We start from the raw sequence: 18,777 nt of genomic DNA, 5'->3' as shown, positions 1-18,777 counted from the left end.
GAGGGAGGGTCCCATCAGAAAGCCGTGTCACGGCCAGTTTCCTCTTCCAGGAAGCTGTCTCACTCACACCAGAGCTTACATGGTGACCTCCCTAAGAACGTTCTAGAACCGGGTGGTGCTGTCTTGGTATTTCTAGCCCTGGGTCTCCTCCTTGCTTTTACCTTTCTCTTCCTCACTGCTCCTTGTTCAGCCCATCAGGCTGGATTTTACTGGCATTCTTATCAGCCACTAGGCTCCGCAGGGGTCGGCAACCTGCGGCTCCGGAGCCGCATGCGGCTCTTTTGAACCTTTGCTGCGGCCCCCAGCAGGTCCGACACTAGCAGGGCAGATAGCAGGGCGGGGCGGGGAGCTGTATCACTTACGTCACAATGGTTTTGGGGCTCCGAGGTTGTTTTTTTTTTCCTTCGAAAACGGGTCCAAGTGGCTCTTTATGTCTTAAAGGTTGCCGACCCCTGCGACTAGGGGTTAAGGATTGGAGTGCTAGACTAAGGCAGGTTGGACTCAGATCCTGCCCCTCAGATCCTGTCACTCCCAAGCTGTGTTATTCTGGGCAAGTGACCTGCCCTCTCTGGTCCTCTTTTTCCATCTTATAAAATTGGGGAAATGAAGAAAACCTGCCACACGGGAGTACTGTGAGGATAAAACGAGCTGATGTGTCAGGGTTTAGTTTGGTACACTTATAATCTAAATGCTTGAAAACTGTACCATTCTTGTTAGTGACAGTGTTTGATGATAATGACAAGAGCTGTAACAGCAGTGTGATAATAGCCTTTGGGAAAGAAGGATGCACTAGGGGCGGGGCTTCCCAGTAATGACTCCCCTCAAGGCCTCAACCATTCTCCCATCCCCCATTTCCCATCATGCTTTGGGGTTCAAGGGTTCAGGCCTGCTCCAAGGGCTCAGGGGACTTCTTGGGGGCAGAGCCCAGCTTTCATTAGGGTGGGAGAGGGAAGCGGCGTTCCAGGCTGGCCCACTGGGCTCTGTAGTCCGCGTCCTGGAGAACAGGCCGTGGTTAGAGCCAGATTGGCCCAGAAGAGACCGCAGGCCTGTGCTGACGGGAGGCCGGGTGCAGGCGGGCTGGGCAGGCAGCTGTCACCCAGAGCTCCCAGAGGACCCTCCATCGCCAGGAAGGACACAGGCCTGTCTGAGGCCTCTTTGCAGAAGTCGGGTGGGGCCCAGGGCCACACACTCGTTTTTTCCGTCGGGGATACTGAGGTTCGGAGCGGCCTGCCACCCCCCAGGTCTTGGGTGGCCCAGTTCGGTGGCTCCTCCCTCACACGCAGACCCTTAGGACGTCCCCAGGCTGGCCCACCAGTACCGTCCGTGCCCTGGGCACACGGCCACGGGCGAGAGCCCTCTGCCCTGCACTCCCAGCGCCCACTGTGCGGGGTGTGGCGGCCACTTTGGTGCAGCCCCAGGGCATCCAGGCCTGGCTGGCGCTCCTGCCGCTTCCGGTCAGTGAAGGCCAAGGCCCCTGGAGGCCGGGCAGCTGGGCAGCGGCGGCAATTCCTGGGCCGTGTGAGGGGAGTAGCAGTCATTCTGATGGCATTGAACCCCCCAGCTCTGCCACTCCCAAGCCATGTGGTCTTGGCAAGTGGCTTTCCCTCGCTGAGCTTGTGTTCCTTCATATTTAAATAGACACCCCAACCCTTGGCTCACCCCAGTGGGGCCAGCTGAACCAGTCCCCCCACCTCCTTCCTAAGCCCCTGCTCCAGCAGCCCCGCCCCCAGCCCGTCCCAGGTGGTTCATCTCTCCGACACGTCTTGGCTCCTCCAGGGACACCCCAACCCCCAACGCAGTCAGGCCCTCAGCAGGGCTCCGTGTCTGGCCCGTGGGGATGGAGGAGGGGGCGGAGGCCCTCCTGTGCACAGGTCTTACACTGTGTCAGCCTGGTTTATCCTCCCACAAGCCAGTTAGATGGCCTTGTTGGTCTCTTCTTTTCACACAACGGAAATGAAGAGAGAGAGGCCCTAAGCAATCTGTCGGCAGAGCTGGGATTTGAACCTAGGCAGTCAGGGAGGCAGACAGATAGACAGACAGACAGACAGACACACACACACACACACATGCACACGCACATGCACGCACGCACGCAAAAGCCAAACAAACCTCCTACTGGTACCCAATTCACACCATTGGTCAAGGCCGCACTGTCTAAAGCACCAGCCAGTACACTGCAGCTACTTCAATTAAAATCTTGATTAAAATGAAAGATGACTAAAAATTTGTGGGTCACTTCAGCCACATCTCAAGTGCCCACCAGGCACGGCTGAACCCTGCCACCGCAGGTCCTCGCTGCCTCCTCTGTGGTTCCCCAGATCTGGCTCGCAGTCCCCCAAGGTCCAGGGGCCCTGAGGCCAGGAGCAGGCTGGCAGAGGAGAGCGTGGGAGCGCGAACAGCCTGTGGGGAGCTCACAGCTCTCCGTGGCCAGTGGGCCGACCAGCTGTCTTCCCCACCAAGGAAACCAGGCTGGTGTCCCCACCCTATCTTCCACGGACACGCACAGTCACCATCCGATGGGGTTCCGGGGAGTGCACACGGGGGAACCCAGGCCCTTGTTTTCGTGGTGCTCAGCTGGAACCCTGGGAGGCAGAGCCAGGGTCTTACAAAGCCCAAAACCATGAGGGGGGCCCGTCAGCCTTCCTATCCCGTGGCCTCTGTCCACACTCCAAATCTAGGTCCCTTCATGAGCCCCGGGCCCTCTCTCGCCCCAGACGCGGCTCAGGAGCTGTGTGCCCTGTCCCAGATAATCTCGACAACCACAGAGGTAGGAAGTACCTTTATGCCCTTTGACAACGGAAGGTACCGAGGTTAAGTAACTTGCTGGTGTCACCAAGTAGTAAGCGGCTGAAGCACCCTCGACTCCACCCATACTTTCTTTTTTCTTTTTTTAAAATATATTTTATTGATTTTTTACAGAGAGGAAGGGAGAGGGATAGAGAGCTAGAAACATCAATGAGAAACATCCACCAGCTGCCTCCTGCACACACACACACACACACACACACACACCCCGCAACCAGGGATGTGCCCGCAACCAAAGTACATGCCCTTGACCAGAATCGAACCCGGGACCTTCACTGAGCCAAACCAGTTTCGGCTTTTTTTTTTTTTTTTTTTAATTCGTCTTTTTGTTAATTCTCACCTGAGGATATTTTCTCATTGATTTTTAGAGAGGGTGAGGGGGAGAGACAGGCCGAGAGAGAAAAACATTGATATGAGAGAGACACATCGATTGGTTGCCTCTTGCGCACGCCCCCACCAGGGCTGGGGATCGAGTCTGCTACCGAGGTTCATGCCCTTAACCAGAATCGAACCCGAGACCTTTCAGTCCCAGAGCTGGCGCTCTACCCACTGAGCCAAACTGGCTAGCTAGGGCTCCACCCACATTCTTAACCTTGTGCTCTGAGGCCTGGATACCGAGGAGCTGTCCCTGGGCTGGAGACACGCTCAGGGCCTCCATCCAGAATGGCGAGGCAAGTCAGAGGAGAGGGACAGACAGACAGGGCTTTGTCCTTCGGCTGAGCGATGGCAGAGCCCCTCTGGGACGTTCGGAGGGCACGCACAATGCCCGGGGTCCGCCATCGCCATGGCATCCGCCTGTCTGGACACAGCCTGGGGGTACATGAGACCCCCTTCCCTCACCAGGAATTCAGCGTTTTCTCCCTGGGCACGAATTCCGGCCTCTCTGGCCCGTCCCCATGGTCACAATGGGGCCCATTCTCCGAACCCTGGAAAACAGAGGCCTGAGGAGAAAGGACGGATTCTTGTTGGACACAAGGGCCCTCAGTGCCACAGTGCGGCTCCGGGTGCACACGGGGTCTAAGGACGGCATTCATGTCCCCTCCACCTCTCTCCCCTGAGGTCACTGCCCCTGAGACCATTCTGTGCAATGGCTCTCAAAAGCCACAACAAAAACCCAGCTCGGGGCTACGCAGGGTGGAAAAATCCCCGACATTCTCCAGGCCTCAGCTGATCTGCAGCCCCTTTGCCCAGACCCTCCTGGCCTGGCCTCTGGACCCACACACTGGGTCTCACTGAATCGGTTTCACAGGGAATTCACTGCCCATGAGGATCTTCAGAGTGGCTCATTAAAAAAAAAAAAAAAGAAAGAAAGAAAATTGAGCCCTGACCAGTTTGGCTCAGTGGATAGAACGACAGCCTGCGGACTGAAGGGTCCCGGGTTCGATTCTGGTTAAGGGCATGTGCCCTTGGTTGCGGGCACATCCCCAGTGGGGGGTGTGCAGGAGGCAGCTGATCAATATTTCTCTCTCATCGATGTTTCTAACTCTCTCTCCCACTCTGTAAAAAAAAAAAAAAATCAATGAAATATATATTTTAAAAATTGATTTTAGGGAGGAAGGAAGGAAGGGAGGGGAGAAAGAGAGAGGGAGGGAGGGAGAGAGAGAGAAATTGATGTGAGAGAGATACATCAAGGCACATCAATCGGTTGCCTCCCCTGTGTGCCCAGACAGAATGGAACCTGTAACCTCCCTGTGCATGAGCCGATGCTCCAACTAACTGAGCCCCAGCAGACAGGGCAGAAGAGCCCGATTTTAGAAGGGAAAAGCTGAGGTCCCGAGACTTTGTCGGTGTTTTAAAATCTTTTTCTGGCCGGGACTGGTTTAGCTCAGTGGATAGAGCGTCAGCCTGCGGACTGAAGGGTCCCGGGTTTGATTCCGGTCAAGGGCATGTACCTTGGTTGCGGGCACATCCCCAGTGGGGGGTGTGCAGGAGGCAGCTGGTCGATGTTTCTCTCTCATCGACGTTTCTAACTCTCTGTCCCTCTCAATTCCTCTCTGTGTAAAATCAATAAAATAAATTAAAAAAAAAAACAAAAAAAAAACTTTTTCTGCCATAGTAAGAAAGACAGACGGGCAGGCAGGCAGACAGACAGACATCTGAAACAGGAGTTTTGCAAACAGTATTTAACCTTACTGTGGGTGCCTTGATCATTTATTCTATTCTCTTTCAAATACTTGTTGGGACACACTAGGTTGATTTCAGAACTCACTACTGCGTGACAGCCCGTCGTCTGAAAAGCACGAGGTTGAAAAGCGGACTGTCCAGGGCCACCAGCCACTGCGGGGCAGAGCCAGGCCCAGAACCCCGGGGCTGGTGACATCATGGCCAGGCTGTCCCGGCCTCTCTCCGCCCCGCCCCTGGCTGTGTACCTCCCCCCTTCCCTCAGTGCACCCAGACGTTACTCCCCGGTCCTGAAACCTTCTGGGTTTCACAGCCGGACACCAAAGTCCCTCCTTCCCCTTCATCAAAGCCCCTCCCCACCCCGCTGCTGCCCCCCGCCACCCCCATTGTGGCCTTTCCCTGGCTGTCCCTCTGCTTGCCCCGCCTCTGCTTAGACTGCTTGTTCCTGCTTCTAGAGCTTGGCCCTCTCTGCTCCCCCCGTGGGCCCACACCCCCGTGATCCTTCAAGGCCAGGTCAAGGCTCCCTCCCACTTGTCTCTGCACATGGGATGTGACCTCTCCGGTGCCTCTCGGAATGTCTCAGAATGCAAGATGCCTCATCGTGCCAGGTAGTTCTGTTCCTTTAACTCCACCCCAAACGTGCAGGCCAGCGCGTGTCCTACATTTCTCCTGTGCCTGCACAGGCCTTCCCGCGATCGCCTACAGCAGGAGCTGAAAAAGTGCTTATTGGCTGATAACAGCAGCCAAAGTCATTAACCACCTCAAGGGCCCCGTGGCACACCCCGGGCCAGGGTTGCATAACAACACCCTTCCCCCCCCACACACACACACACAACCCCCACATTCTAGGTACCACCCATGTCCCCAACACCACTTGGTGCTCAAGGTCACCCAGAGCCACCTGGCAAGCAAGCCAGCCTCTCAAGCAGTTCTCAGCGGCAGCGGGCCCTGCCGACCGGCGTCCCGGGCCAAGCAGCCAATGTCAGCCAGCAGACAGGAGGGTGAGAACATCGGGCTGGGAGCCTGTGCACGCGTGTCCTCCTCTGCCAGGTCGCTCGCCGATGGGAGTGAGAATGGGAGCGGGGAGTTAGGCAGCGGAGGGCAAGGCCCTGACTCAGAATTCCACCGGGCAGGACTTAGCACCCTTCCAGGGAGCTGGCCCCGTCAGACAGGCTTCCTCTCCTCCTTCCCCCCAGCAGAGGGCCTCCTGCTGCTTGCGCATCCTCTCCTTGCAGCCCAGGTCCTGGTGGGCCTCAGCGTGGGGAGCTCTCTGGGTCAGGACTGTCCATGTAGCCTCATGAGCCTAGGCAAGCCACGTAAGCCCCCAGGATTCATCTCCTCATCCACAAGATGGTTCAATACCACTTCTGCCTGCTTCAGAGCCCCGAGGTCAGGTGCCTGCTGGGAATTTTCTGGGAGGCCATGTCCTATATTCAACACACCCATTGTTAAATGCCCTTCTAGCCTCTCCCTCTTTGCTTTCTCCAACACCAGCCCCTTCTCTGGGCACGAACAAAGCATGTCTCACCAAGAGAAACGAAAGGGGAAGAAAGAGGAAGAAAAGGAACGCTAACCCTCGGGAGCCCCTTGCGTCTGTTGGCTTGGGGCTCTGAGAGTTGGCCACTCCTTGGGAGGTTAAACGCACCCCAGTCATGGACTCCAGAGCACCCAATTCCTACGGTCACTGCTCCCTGAAAACATGCTCGTCGCCCGAGGAGCTCAGATCAAACATTCAGAAACAGGCTTCACCCGGTGGACAGGGCTAGACGGAGACCTGGGTTGTTTGGTGTCTGTGAAAACCAAAGACCCTGAAAACGAGGCCGGATTGCCCGTCGTGGGCACCGTGCTGCCAGCACCATGGGGAGGTCCTTCAGAAGAAGCCACTTCCTCTTGTTGAGGGGGCTCTGCGCGCCTTCGGGTAGCAGCTAAGGTGGGGTTAGGTCCAGGACTGAAAGGATAAGAATAAAGACAAGTCATACAGCGTCTTCTGTGCTGGGCCCTAGGTGAGCCCCTGGATGCATCCTGTACGTTTCATCCTCCCCGGTTCCTAAAGGGCCGGTATGGCTGGTACCCTGGTTCTCCCGATAGAGAAATAGAGGCTCAAGAGGTGAAGCAAGTAGCTCAAGAGGACTATCCAGCGAGCAAATAGCAGAGTTGAACTGGAGTCTGTTGCTTCCAGAACCTGCCCTGTGAACCTCATTCAGAACCTCCTCCAGTGAGGAAGGACCTAGAGATGAACTGTTTATTATCACTGGGACAGAGGGGAGGCCTCAGGAGCCCCTGCTTCAGTGGGGGAGGGGTGCCCGGCCAGTGTGGCTCAGTGGTTGAGCATTGAACTCTGGCTCGATTCCTGGTCAGGGCACGTGCCCAGATTGCGGGCTCCATTCCCAGTGTGGGGCGTGCGGGAGGTTGCCGACCAGTGATTCTCATCATGGATGTTTTCTGTTTCTCCCTCTCCCTTCCTCTCTGAGACCAATAAAAAAATATATATTTTAAAAAATCTAAAATAAAACAAATGGGGGAGGGGTGGTGCTGGCAGGAGGAAGTCCTCCCGTCTTCCCCAGCCAGGCCAGACCTGGGGACCACGGGTGACCTGCTGGCCCAGTTTGTCCGTGACTTTCCCAGTTTCAGTCCTGCAAGTCCCCTGTCCTGCTTTGCCTGGGATGATTTGTCACTGTACCTGTGGCCTTGGCCACCTCTGGGCCAGCTGCAGAGAAGGACACAGTGAGGACACAGCCTGGGAGGCCTTTGCAATTACATTAGCTCCTGGCTGCACTAGAGGGAGACTCTGCCTTCCCCTCCCCTCCCTCCCTCCCTCTCCTCCTTCTCCTTCCTGTGCTCCCCGGATGATGGTGATTCAGCAGCAGGTCGGAAGCAGGCTAGACTGCGACCTACGTGGAGTGGAGTCACCAGCGGGCGGGGGCTGTGAGCACCAGCTCAGGGCAAGAATGGGAGCAAGGAGGGGAGGTGGGGGCAGTCAGGGGAGGTGGGGGCAGTCAGGGGAGGTGGGGGCAGTCAGGGGAGGTGGGGGCAGTCTTGACTTGTTCAGGAACTGGACCCCAACAGAGGGCTTGCTGTCCTTCCCCAGGCCAGGACTGGGTGCCCGGCAGGCAGCAGGAGCTAGGATTACCAGAGATGGGGAGCGCCCGCCCCCCCCCCCCCCCATGCCCCAGGATGTGAGGCACGGGGGAGTCCCAGCCCCTGGATACCTGAGCTGCTTCTCGGCATACTCAGCAGCTAAAAATACGACAGGGCTTTGCCAAAGGGTCCCACCCAGAAGCTGCCATGAGGCAGGAGGCCAGGTGCCGTGAGGGAAGCGTTCCTGGGCCTGCCATTCCCTCCGTTCAGCCACAGCCCGGCTGCCCACGGCCAGGACTCAGCCTCCACTCCACTAACTGTGCACTGCCCAGGCCCCAGGGCCTTGCGTCCCCCTCCCTGCCCTGCCCCCGGGGCTCCAGGAGGTGGCAGTGTTTGCAGATTTGCCACAAGCCCTCCAAGGCCTACAGTCTGCATGTCCAACCCCAGCCTCACCTACTCACTGTGAGACCTTGACCAAGTTGGTCAGCTAGTCTGAGCTTTGCTCTCCTCACCGGTCAGAGGAGGCCCCACGCCCCCTGCAGTGGTGTAGAGGTCTTTGGTGGGAAGTGCTCTATTCTGGTGGAAGGACAGGCCAGCAGGGCATTTGCCTGGAGCCTGGGTTTGGCACTGGAGGCTGGTTTGGCGCTGCAGGCACATTGCTCTTGCTAAGCATCCGTGTTGCTTAGGGATGGCTGGGGTCTGATGCAGGCGGTGGTGGGGACCCAGGGTACCTCTTAGCACCACCCCTGCCTACCTGTCAGGGTTGTGGCAAAGGGGGTGGAGTCTGAGTCAGGTTCTCAGCCAACTCTGGCCCAGCCTCAGAACTCCCTCTGCCTGGGGGAGGGGGAGCTGGTTGGAGATGCAGACAGGTTGGGGTGGGGCCCCACGCCTGAATTGGTAACCAGCTCCCCAGAGGGTCCCGCTGAGCATGGCCAGGCTGAGGCACCACTGGTCCTGGCACAGAGGACGCGCTCAGCTCCTGTGAATTCTCCTCAGGGATTTGTCACTGTCCCTGTGGCCTCTTGTCACAGGATACCTGTCTGCCTTTACCCCACTCACACATGACCTCCCCCTCCCCCGTCCTCCCCCCTCTCTCCGCTACACACCACAGGGGGCTGTGGACAGGCTCAAACAAAATCCTGGGCAGTTGGTGGCAGCCAGGGGATGGTCAGTGGGCCATGGTGATGCCAGGCCCAGAGGGCTTCTCATGCTGGACCCCGGGGGAATGGGGAGGGGTGGTGGTAAAGGGAGGGGCAGCTCCTCTCTGCCATCCATTCTCTCCCCTTCCCCGGGCCTCCGTCTGCAAAAAAGCCTGAGAAGTGAATTCCTTCCCTGGGAGTGGCAAGTGTGCTGGGCAGGACGCAGCCACCAGACTGTGCTCCCCTTCCCTGCGAATCCTCCCCACCATTGAGCTTCAAGGCACAGCCAGGCCCGGGCACAGCCAGGCCCGGGCACAGCCAGGCCCGGGCACCGTCTCTCCCTGCCTTGCTTTTGCCCCAAGGAGATGGAACCGCCAGGTGCAGGGAGGGGCACATGGGAGCTTTACCCTCCTGATCCTTTGGAGGCAACAGATTCATCAGCTCCTCTTGCACCCCGTCTGCCCTGCGTGTTCATTCCTGTGGGTGGCTTGCAAACCACTGCCCTTCCCACTGGGTGGGGGGACTGTGGCAGTGGCTGAACCTCTGTTTCCTCATCTGTAAAATGGGGGCGACAGGACCCTCCCCTTAATGTGGACGTGAGGTTCGAAAGGCATGGACTTAGTATAGGGTTCTCAAACAGGAGAGAGGGGTCGGGAGGATGGATCAGAAATGCAGGTTCCTGGGCCTCGGCCCCAGCATTCCAGTTCACTGAGTTTTGAGCCCAAACGTTAGGAAGCCTAGGACTGTAGGAGAGGGGATTCCCTCACTTCGCTGTGTGGGCCAGTTACCTTGGAGCTTACCGAAGGGAGACTGACCCTGCTGTGTATTTCCAGCAGGTGCACCTAGCTGGCCAGTTGGCTTAGACCAGAGCCTGGAATGGGCATTTTATTTGACACATCCCAGCATTTTAGAAGCCTCTGGGGCTCCTCTGAGGATTGCAACTAGAAGAGGTGGTGGGAGGGGCCCGCTGGTGGGCGCCAGGAGGGGGTGAGGGGCTGGGAAATAGCCTGATCCCGAGTCTGGGTTGGTTTCTGGCGGGGAGCTTGGGTAGGGGCAGGCTTTAATCATAGGATCACACAAATGCATATGACTTGGAGGCCAGTTTGGAGGGGCGGGGGGTTCTGTTGAGGAAGATGCGCGTTAAGGGGGTGACATTTCAGTAGTGACTTACAGGTTGAGTGGGCATGAGCCAGCACGGCCAAGAATGAAGGGGGGAACCCCGCTGGGGTGGGGAGCGGGCTGCCCAGCGGGCAGCGCCTGGGTCCTAGCAGCCAGCCCCCAGAGCCTGTCTCCCTGTTTACAAAGTGCGTGGGAACCTTCCTCGTCCTCCGGCATCCGCGAGGAAGGGGGAAGGCACCCAGGAAAGGGCAGGAGCAGCCGAGGGAGCCCCTCCCGGCGGGCGGCCGGGTGGGGCTGGGCGGGGTCGGTGCTGGCGGCGGGCGGAGCGGGGAGGAGCGGGGCGAACCCCGCCCGGAGGCCGGGCTGCGGGGCCGCGGGCGGGCGGCGCGGTGCGTGCGGCTGCGGAGCGGAGCGCGGCTCCGGCCGCGGGGTCACATGAGCCGCCGCGCGGGGACCCGCCGCAGCCGCAGCCGGGCAGCCCCGCTCCCGCACGCCCTAACCATGTCCATCTGCTGTTGCTTCTTTTTCAGGGACTATGGCAGCTCCAAGAGGAAGTCAGGTAAGGGACCCTCCGCGCGTCTTCCCCTCCCGCCTCGCGCGCGCTCCTCTGCGACCCTGCGGCCCCCCAAGTACTTTCTTAGGGGATGGGGGTCCCTGCCCGCTGCCCCCTGCCCTGCGGGGCTGCGGGGCTGGGTCCTCCCTTCTGGCCCCTAAGATCTCTGGTACCTGCCCCTTCTCCCCCACCCCGCACCCCGAGTCTCTCAGCTGTCCCTGTGGGGATGGAGAGGGTGCATGGGGGGTGTGGGGGTGTCTCTTGAGGGGCCGGAGCCCCCGCAACATTGACAGGTGATCCTTCCCCCGCCCTCCCCCCCCCCCCCCGGGCTGCGGTGCCCACTGCCGGGCACTGCTGGGACCGCTGCTTGGGTCCCGCCCGGGATGCGGGTGATGGGAAGGTTAACGGAGACGCAGGGTTTTCCCCGCGGGCATGTGGCATCCAGGGCTGGGAAGGGGTCGCACTTCACTGAGTTTTTCATGCCTGCAGCACAGACTTCTTCCTCCTCTTCCTCCTCCTCTTCCTCCTCCTCCTCCTCCTCCCCCTCCTTTTCTTTTTCCTCTTCCTCCTCCTCCCCCTCCTCCCCCTCCTCCTCCTCTCCCTCCTCTTCTTTTTCCTCTTCCCCTTCCCCTTCCTCCTCCCCCTCCTCCTCCTCCTCCTCCTCCTCCTCCTCCTCCTCCTCCTCCTCCTCCGAGGGGGCCCAGAGGCCCTGGCCTTGGCCTGGCAGGTGCCAGGGCTCGCCCGAGTTTGCCAAGCGGGTGGAGACGGGGAGAGGCGGAGCCAGCCCTCCCGGGGGCGCTGTCCACCGGGGTCAGAGAAGGGTGCTCTCCGGGCGGGGCAGCGGGGCTGGGCGGATGCCTGGTGAGGGTGGGGTGTAGCTGGTTGGGGGAGGGTGGCCCCTAGGAGTTAGGGCTGTCTGTGTACAGAGTGGGGGGGGAGTGGATGGATCCATGTGGGCATGTGTACGGCCTGTATTTATGGGGGTGGTGAGCTAGGGCGGTGAGCAGCCCTCTAAGGAGGTCTGGCCCTTGGAGGATGCGGCCAGTGTGTGTAACCACGTGGATAACGGTTCCTGTGGGAGGCATGTGTCCGGGTGCCTGGCCTGTGGGTCAGCAGAGGGGTGTGTGTGCCTGTGTGTAATGGATGGAGTGGGGGGTGGGGGGCAGTGTGATGGCACAGTGTGTGTTTCAGAGAGTGGGTGTCTGTGTTTTAGGCGTATACGTGTTTGCTTATCTGTTTATTAAATGTGGAAAGTTGTGCCCTGGTTGAGGTACTGGGGAGCCTGTGTGCACGTGGGGTTGAGTGGGTCTCCATAGTTGTGTGCTGTGTATTGTGTGGGTGCACAGACGTTGGGCTGTGGGCCAGTGTGTTGGGCTCTGGCTGTGGGTTGGAGCCTGTGTTCCTGTGTTTGGTTCCCTGTTTTTTGGGGGGGGAGGGGATGTGGGATGAGATGTGTGTGCACGGCCCTGTCACCGGGGCAGGGGGTGTCTCTGGGGTGCCCGCCCCCTGAAGCCGAGGCCTTTCCTCTGTGACCAGGCGGGTAGGCCGCCTTACGACCCAGAGCAGTTGCAGTGTTGCCTCAGCTGTCACTTGTAGTCACAGCCCCGAGAACGGGAAGGACCTGCAGACCTGGGGCTGTGCCTGGGACAGCCCCCTCCCCAGGAGACTTGCCCCGGGCCTCAGACCACAGTGTCCTGGTTGGGCCTGGGCTCAGAATCTGGCAGGTGTGACCTTAGGCAAGTTTATAACTTCTGCTTCAGTGTCCTCATTTCCTTCAAAACAAAGACAATAATAGTATCTATCTCACACGTAGCACATGATAACCACGATGGAAGTATTAGTTCCTCTCTTTTTTTTTATTTTTAAATTTTCTAATATATATTTTATCGATTTTTTACAGAGAGGAAGGGAGAGGGATAGAGAGATAGAAACATAGATGAGAGAGAAACATCGACCAGCTGCCTCCTGCACACCCCCTACTGAGGATGTGCCCGCAACCAATGTACATGCCCTTGACCGGAATCGAACCTGGGACCTTTCAGTTCACAGACCGACGCTCTATCCACTGAGCCAAACCTGTTTCTGCAAGTATTAGTTTCTCATCATCGTCCTCCTCTCTGAAGCCATGGGGCCTTGGGTGATCCCTTTTCAACGCTGGGGCTCAGTGTCCCTCTGTGAAGTCAGGGGCTGGACCAGGTAACCCCTCAGTCCCCGCACCCCCAGCCTCTGAAGCTCGGGCTCTGTGCTGCTCCTTCAGCAATCAATGCAGGGCCCCGCCCAGGGAAAACCTCCCCCAGTTCCTCTGCCTTCCACTCTCAGGCCGGGAAGAGAACGGATGGAGGAATTTAATTTATATTGGTGTGCTTAGGGTAATGGCCACTTAGAGTCCTGGTTAAAAGGCCAGCTCTGGAGCAGAGCTTGGCTTTCCTCCTCGGAGACCTGGGGCAGGTATCTTACCCTCTCTGTGCCTGTTCTCTCACCTGAGAATTGGGGATAATATTAATACACATTATAAAATATATTCACACACATTGCAATGGTTCGTTTCATTTAATTTTATGTGTCAATCTGGCTCAGCCATGGTAAAGCATTATTCTAAATGCTTCTAGGAAGGTGGGTATTGAATGAGATTAACTTTTAACTTTTAAATTGGCGGACTTTGAGCCCAGCCCGGTGTGGCTCAGTGGTTGAGCACCAGCCAGTGAACCAGGAGGTCATGGCTTTTTGTTTTTTGTTTTTTAATATATTTTATTGATTTTTTTTACAGAGAGGAAGAGAGAGGGATAGAGTTAGAAACATCGATGAGAGAGCATCATCGACCAGCTGCCTCTTGCACACCCCCTACTGGGGATGTGGCCGCAACCAAGGTACATGCCCTTGACTGGAATCGAACCTGGGACCTTTCAGTCCGCAGACCAACGCTCTATCCACTGAGCCAAACCGGTTTCAGCAGAGGTCATGGTTTGATGCCTGGTCAGGGCTTATGCCTGGGCTGTTGACTTGGTCCCCTGTAGGGGCATGCAGAAAGCAGCCGATCGTGTTTCTCTCCCATCATTGATGTTTCCATTGCTCTCTCTCTCCTTTCCTCTCTCTGAAATCAATGAAAACTTATAAATCAGTGGGCGTAGAGATTACCTTCTATATTGTGTGCTGGCCTCATCTGATCAGTTGAAGGCCTTACTAGAACAAGGACTGACCTCCCCTGAGCAAGAAGTCATTCTGCCAGCAGACTGCCTTTGTACCTGAGCTACAACTCTTCCCTGAGTATTTAGCCTGCTAGCCTACCGCATCGGATTGTGGACTCACCATGGCTCCACAATCACATGTTATATGCATACCCAGTTCTGTTTCTCTTAAGAAACCTGACTAACACACACCCCATATGATTATAATGAAGATTAGATAAATTTATATATATATATTTTATATATATATATATATATATATATATATATATACACACACACACACACACACACACACACACACACACACACTAGAGGCTCAGTGCACAAAATTCGTGCATGGATAGGGTCCCTAGGCCTGGCCAGCGATCAGGGCTGATCTGTGGGGTGACAGGCAGGGTCATCAGGGGGGCTACCCCTGACACCTGCCTTGGCTGGCCTGGCTCTGCCTGCTCACCAGCCCCACCACCTGCCACCGCCATTGCTGGTCGCCTCCTCTCTTTGCGGGGTAACTGACCTTGCTGCAGGCCTCACCCCAGCTCTGTGCCAGGTGCTGTGTCAGGTGTTGAGGTTATGAGGGGTTTGCAGTCTTCTGTGAGCACTGAGCTGTATTTACAAGAAGGTCTATTAGATGGAGGGATGGCATGGTTACCTGAGGAAGAGCAGTCTAGGCCAAGGGCACACACAGTGAGTGCACAGGCCCTGGGGTGGGAGCATGCTGGCTTGCTCGAGACAAGGCAGGGAGGCTTGTGGCCGGGGTGGAGAAGAGGGGAGGTCCAGGTGGTAGGAAGTGAGAGCGGAGATGCAGCTGGCTGTGGGGAGAGCAGCATAGACCACTGGGGCCTTGCAGCCCATTGTAAGGATTTTGACTTCCACCATGAGATAAAGAGCAGCTAAGCCATACAACTATCAACTGAAAATTGTGCCCGCTATATTTGGTCAAATATTTAATTAACGCCTCCCTAATGCCTTGGCAGGGCCAGGCCAAATGATTTCAAGGGCCTTATGCGGCCCAGGGGTTGGACATTCCCCATCCCTGAGGAGAGGGGGCTGTGCCCTGACTTGGATCTTAGAAGCCTTTTTCTGGCTGGTGACGAGACAGATGAGTGGTGAGGACGCCAGCTGCAGGGGGGGGGGGGGGAGTGGGGGGGAGGGCTGGATCTGATGGCGGTGTGGGCTGTGGGGGAGCTTTCCTGGGTGCTGGGAAGAGTCAGGTTGCATGGGCTTCCAGCCTTAGTCCCACATGTCGCTGGTCATGCCACCTCGGCTCTTTTACCTCCCCTGTTCTGTCATGTTAGGGGTCAACCAGAGAAACAGAACCAGGAGGAGCCATATCTGTACTCAGAGATTTCTTGCAAAGGATCTGGCTGACTAGGCAAGTGTGAAATCCAAGGGCAGGCTGGGGTTGTGGCCCACAGATGAAATTTCTTTTCCTTTTTTTTTTTTCCTTATGAAATTTCCTTTTTTAAAAAAAAAATATATTTTATTGATTTTTGTACAGAGAGAAAGGGAGAGAGATAGAGAGTTAGAAACATCAATGAGAGAGAGTCATCTATCAGTTGCCTCTTGCACACCCCCTACTGGGGATATGTCTGCAACCAAGGTACATGCCCTTGACCGGAATCGAACCCGGGGCCCTTCAGTCCCCAAGCCGACGCTCTATCCATTGAGCCAAACCGGTCCCGGCGTGAAATTTCTTTTTTAGTGAAACCCCAGCTCTGCCCTTAAGGCCTTCCAGCTGATTGGCTCAACACCCCACCTACCAGGCCTCCCCCCCCCCCCCCAATATGTAGATAATCTCACTGAAAGCAAAGTAATTATGGATTTGATCACATCTGCAAAATATCTTCCCCAGCAGCACCTAGGTTAGTGTGTGGTTGAAAAATGGGGGACTGTAGCCTAGCCAAGTTGACAAACAAAACTAATGGTCACTCCTGTAAAAGGAGTTCGTTATCTGAGCAGCTGCCTGCAGGAAGGTGCAGGGGGTTCTAGGAGGTGGTGCCATTAGAGGGCTTTGTGCCTGGCAGTCGGAAGGGCCTGTTGCTGTTAGCTGTGATTGGCCCGAGGTGAGCGCTGCTCTGGGACCTCAGAGCGCCTGGTGTGAGCAGGGGCTGGAATGGTGCTCTCAGCTCTAGGAAGTGGCATTGTCCAGGGCCCATGACTGAGGAGTTCTGAGTTGCGCCACTAGGGGGCGCAGGAGGCCACGGATCCTGTGGAATCGATCTTGCTGGGCGAAGGACTGGTCCTCTTCCCAGCAGTTCTGTGAAGCTGCCGCTAGTTTACTAGTAAATAAAAATAAGGTTGCTCAAGAGTGTCGCAAGTTCGTTTTCTTGGGCAAGTATTGATGCTTCTCATGAAATCCTGTTTACTTTATACTTTTCTTTGGAATACTTGGTGAGTTCAGGCCAGCTTCCATTTTAGTTGATCATAAAACCTGCATTATTATTATTGGACAAAATTAAGGAGATCAGCGTTCCTGTAGTGACATCAAGGCGAAGCATGTTTTTATTTGGAGGTGAGAGTTAGGTTTGGGCATTAGACAGACAGGGTTTGAACCCCTTCTCTGCTGTGCATTTGCTCTGTAACCTGGCAACTTACTTAACCCGTGACCTTCACACCCCCATATGGAAAATGGGGGTAAAAATTGTACTTGCCTTGATTAAATGTAAGGGTTGAATTAGCAGAGGGCCTGGCACATAGCAAGCTCCCAATAGTAGTAGCTACCATTGTTGTTTTAGTTATTGATGGGTTCTGGAAGGAGGAGAGAATTTGGCTTTTTAAAAAAATATTTTTATTGATTTCAGAGGGGGAGAGAGAAACATCAATGATGAGAGAGAATTTGATTGGCTGCCTCTTCACGCCCCCTACTGGGGATGGAGCCCACAACTGGGGCATGTCCCCTTGACCGGCATCGAACCCAGGACTCTTCAGTCCACAGACCGACACTCTACCCACTGGATCAAATCAGCCAGGGCTGGTTTTATCTTTGATTTGAGAATAAAGACCCACATGAAGCATTTATTTCCGTCTGTGAGCCCTGGGCCTGGCCCAGAGGAGATGGACCTAGACTCAGCCGTGGCAGAGTATGCTGTGGAATTGAGAACACGGACTCCAGGACCAGAAGGCCTAGCTTCGTGCCCTAGCTCTGGGAAAGTCCTCAACTTGCCGGTGCCTCTGTTTCCTCATCTGTGAAATGGGATAATGATAGCACTTCCTCAGGTTGTTTGAGGCTTGAAGACGAATTAGTCCACATGAAGTGTTACCTCCAACACTGCTTGGTACAGCAAACACTCACTAAAGGTTAAGCTACTTTTATGATGAATAGGAGGCGCCCCTTAGGTGTCTGGCTGTCAACTAGGAGAGACCACTGGCTGTAGATTTGCCCTCTGCCACGAGTGATGCATTGATCAGGCGGGGGAAGGCAGAGTGTGCACCATCTCATAATGGCCAATAAGCCTATAATAGCCCAGGCGGGTGGTCTTGCTGTAACTCCTCCCCTCCCCCCACTTACAGACCAGGAAAGGTAGGTTAACGAACTTGCCCAAGGTCACCTAGCCAAGTCAACGGGGGATTCGAACCCAGTCCTTCTGATCCAAACCTCTTTCTGCTGAAACCTGTTCCTTCCTAAGCCAAGGCCTATCAGATCCCTAGGTGACCAGGACGTGGGCTCTGAAGACCTCTAGCGGGCAGTTCCCAGACAGAGCCCCCTGAGCCTTTTAGAAGGACCCCCTTGGTCACAAGGAATTCCTAATCGGATAAAGGGTCTCTGCAGAGTATGACTAACATCCCCTTAGTTTCTCTTTCTATGAATTTGGTTCCTAATGAAGTAGATTTCCTGAAAGCAAAGACCCACCCACATGTACCAGCTACTATAGAAAGTGAGTTGGCCTTCTCCTTTTACCAACGAAGCAACTAAGAGAGAGGCTGCTGCCTGGCCAAGGAGAGGGGTGGGCAGGACTTGGGTCCTGCTCAGCGCACTCCCACCAGCCCTGGGAGGAGGCGGAGGTGTGAGGGGGCCCCGGTGCAGCAGAGAAAGCCGCTCTTAAGCCCTCCGTGTCTCCCCTTCCCCCAGAGGATGCCCCGGGACACAGAGCAGAGCCAGCGCTCTTGGCCCCGGGCCTGCTCACCAGCCACAGAGGGAGCAGGACAGAGACAAAGCAGATGCAGCCGCCCGCCACTCCCCCGTGTGTGTGTGTGTGTGTGTGTGTGTGTGTGTGTGTGCGCGCGCGCGGGCTTCCCTGAGGCTCATTCCTCTTCAACCCTGGCTGGTCCCTGGCCTCTTGGAGCTCACAGCTCAGCTGAGAAAGCAGGGCACTGTCAGGGGTTCATTAACGCATACAAGGCAGGATGGGTTGTGGTCCTCAAGCTGCAGGAATCACATAAAGGGTGTGTGTGTGTGGGGGGGGGGGGGGAGAGGTAGAGCTGTGTCCTGGAGGAAGGGAGAGACTGAGATGAGCAAGGGGTGGGCAGGTAGGGATGTGGGGGGGGGGGGGGGAGGGTCATGAGCAGAGACTTAGAGGCTGGATTGAGTGTGAGAAATTGAGGGAAGGAGAGGTGTCCAGTCTGGCGGGAGAGGACTAGGGAAGGTGTGTGTGTGTGGGGGGGGGGCGGGAGCAGGGGGTTGGTGGGGGCAGGAGATGAATCTGGAAAGGAAGCCTTGGAGAGAGAGAGCATCAGCAGGACTTTTCAAACTATTTCCCGAGACAGGCCAGGAGCCTGTGTGTCGGGGAGAGGGTGGGGGGTGGTAGTTCTTGTCCGCCCAAGCCACCCCTCCGCA

At 56.4% G+C, this 18,777-nt stretch overlaps 1 protein-coding gene across 2 annotated transcripts in view; it reads left to right on the top strand.

Annotated features, from left to right (window-relative positions):
• The window catches only part of SH3PXD2A (SH3 and PX domains 2A), a 213,135-nt gene that overhangs the window by 120,535 nt on the left and 73,823 nt on the right, over positions 1–18,777 (top strand). For both annotated transcript variants that reach the window (XM_084903835.1, XM_084903836.1), the window contains exon 6: positions 10,793–10,821. In XM_084903835.1, coding sequence (XP_084759961.1) covers positions 10,793–10,821 — 29 coding nt within the window. The remainder of the gene's footprint in view (positions 1–10,792; positions 10,822–18,777) is intronic.

This window comes from Pipistrellus hanaki (assembly GCF_964339955.1).
Source record: "Pipistrellus hanaki genome assembly, chromosome: 14".
NCBI lineage: Eukaryota > Metazoa > Chordata > Mammalia > Chiroptera > Vespertilionidae > Pipistrellus > Pipistrellus hanaki.
Note: the sequence above shows the minus strand (reverse complement) of the source record. Positions and strands in the feature narration are given on the sequence as shown.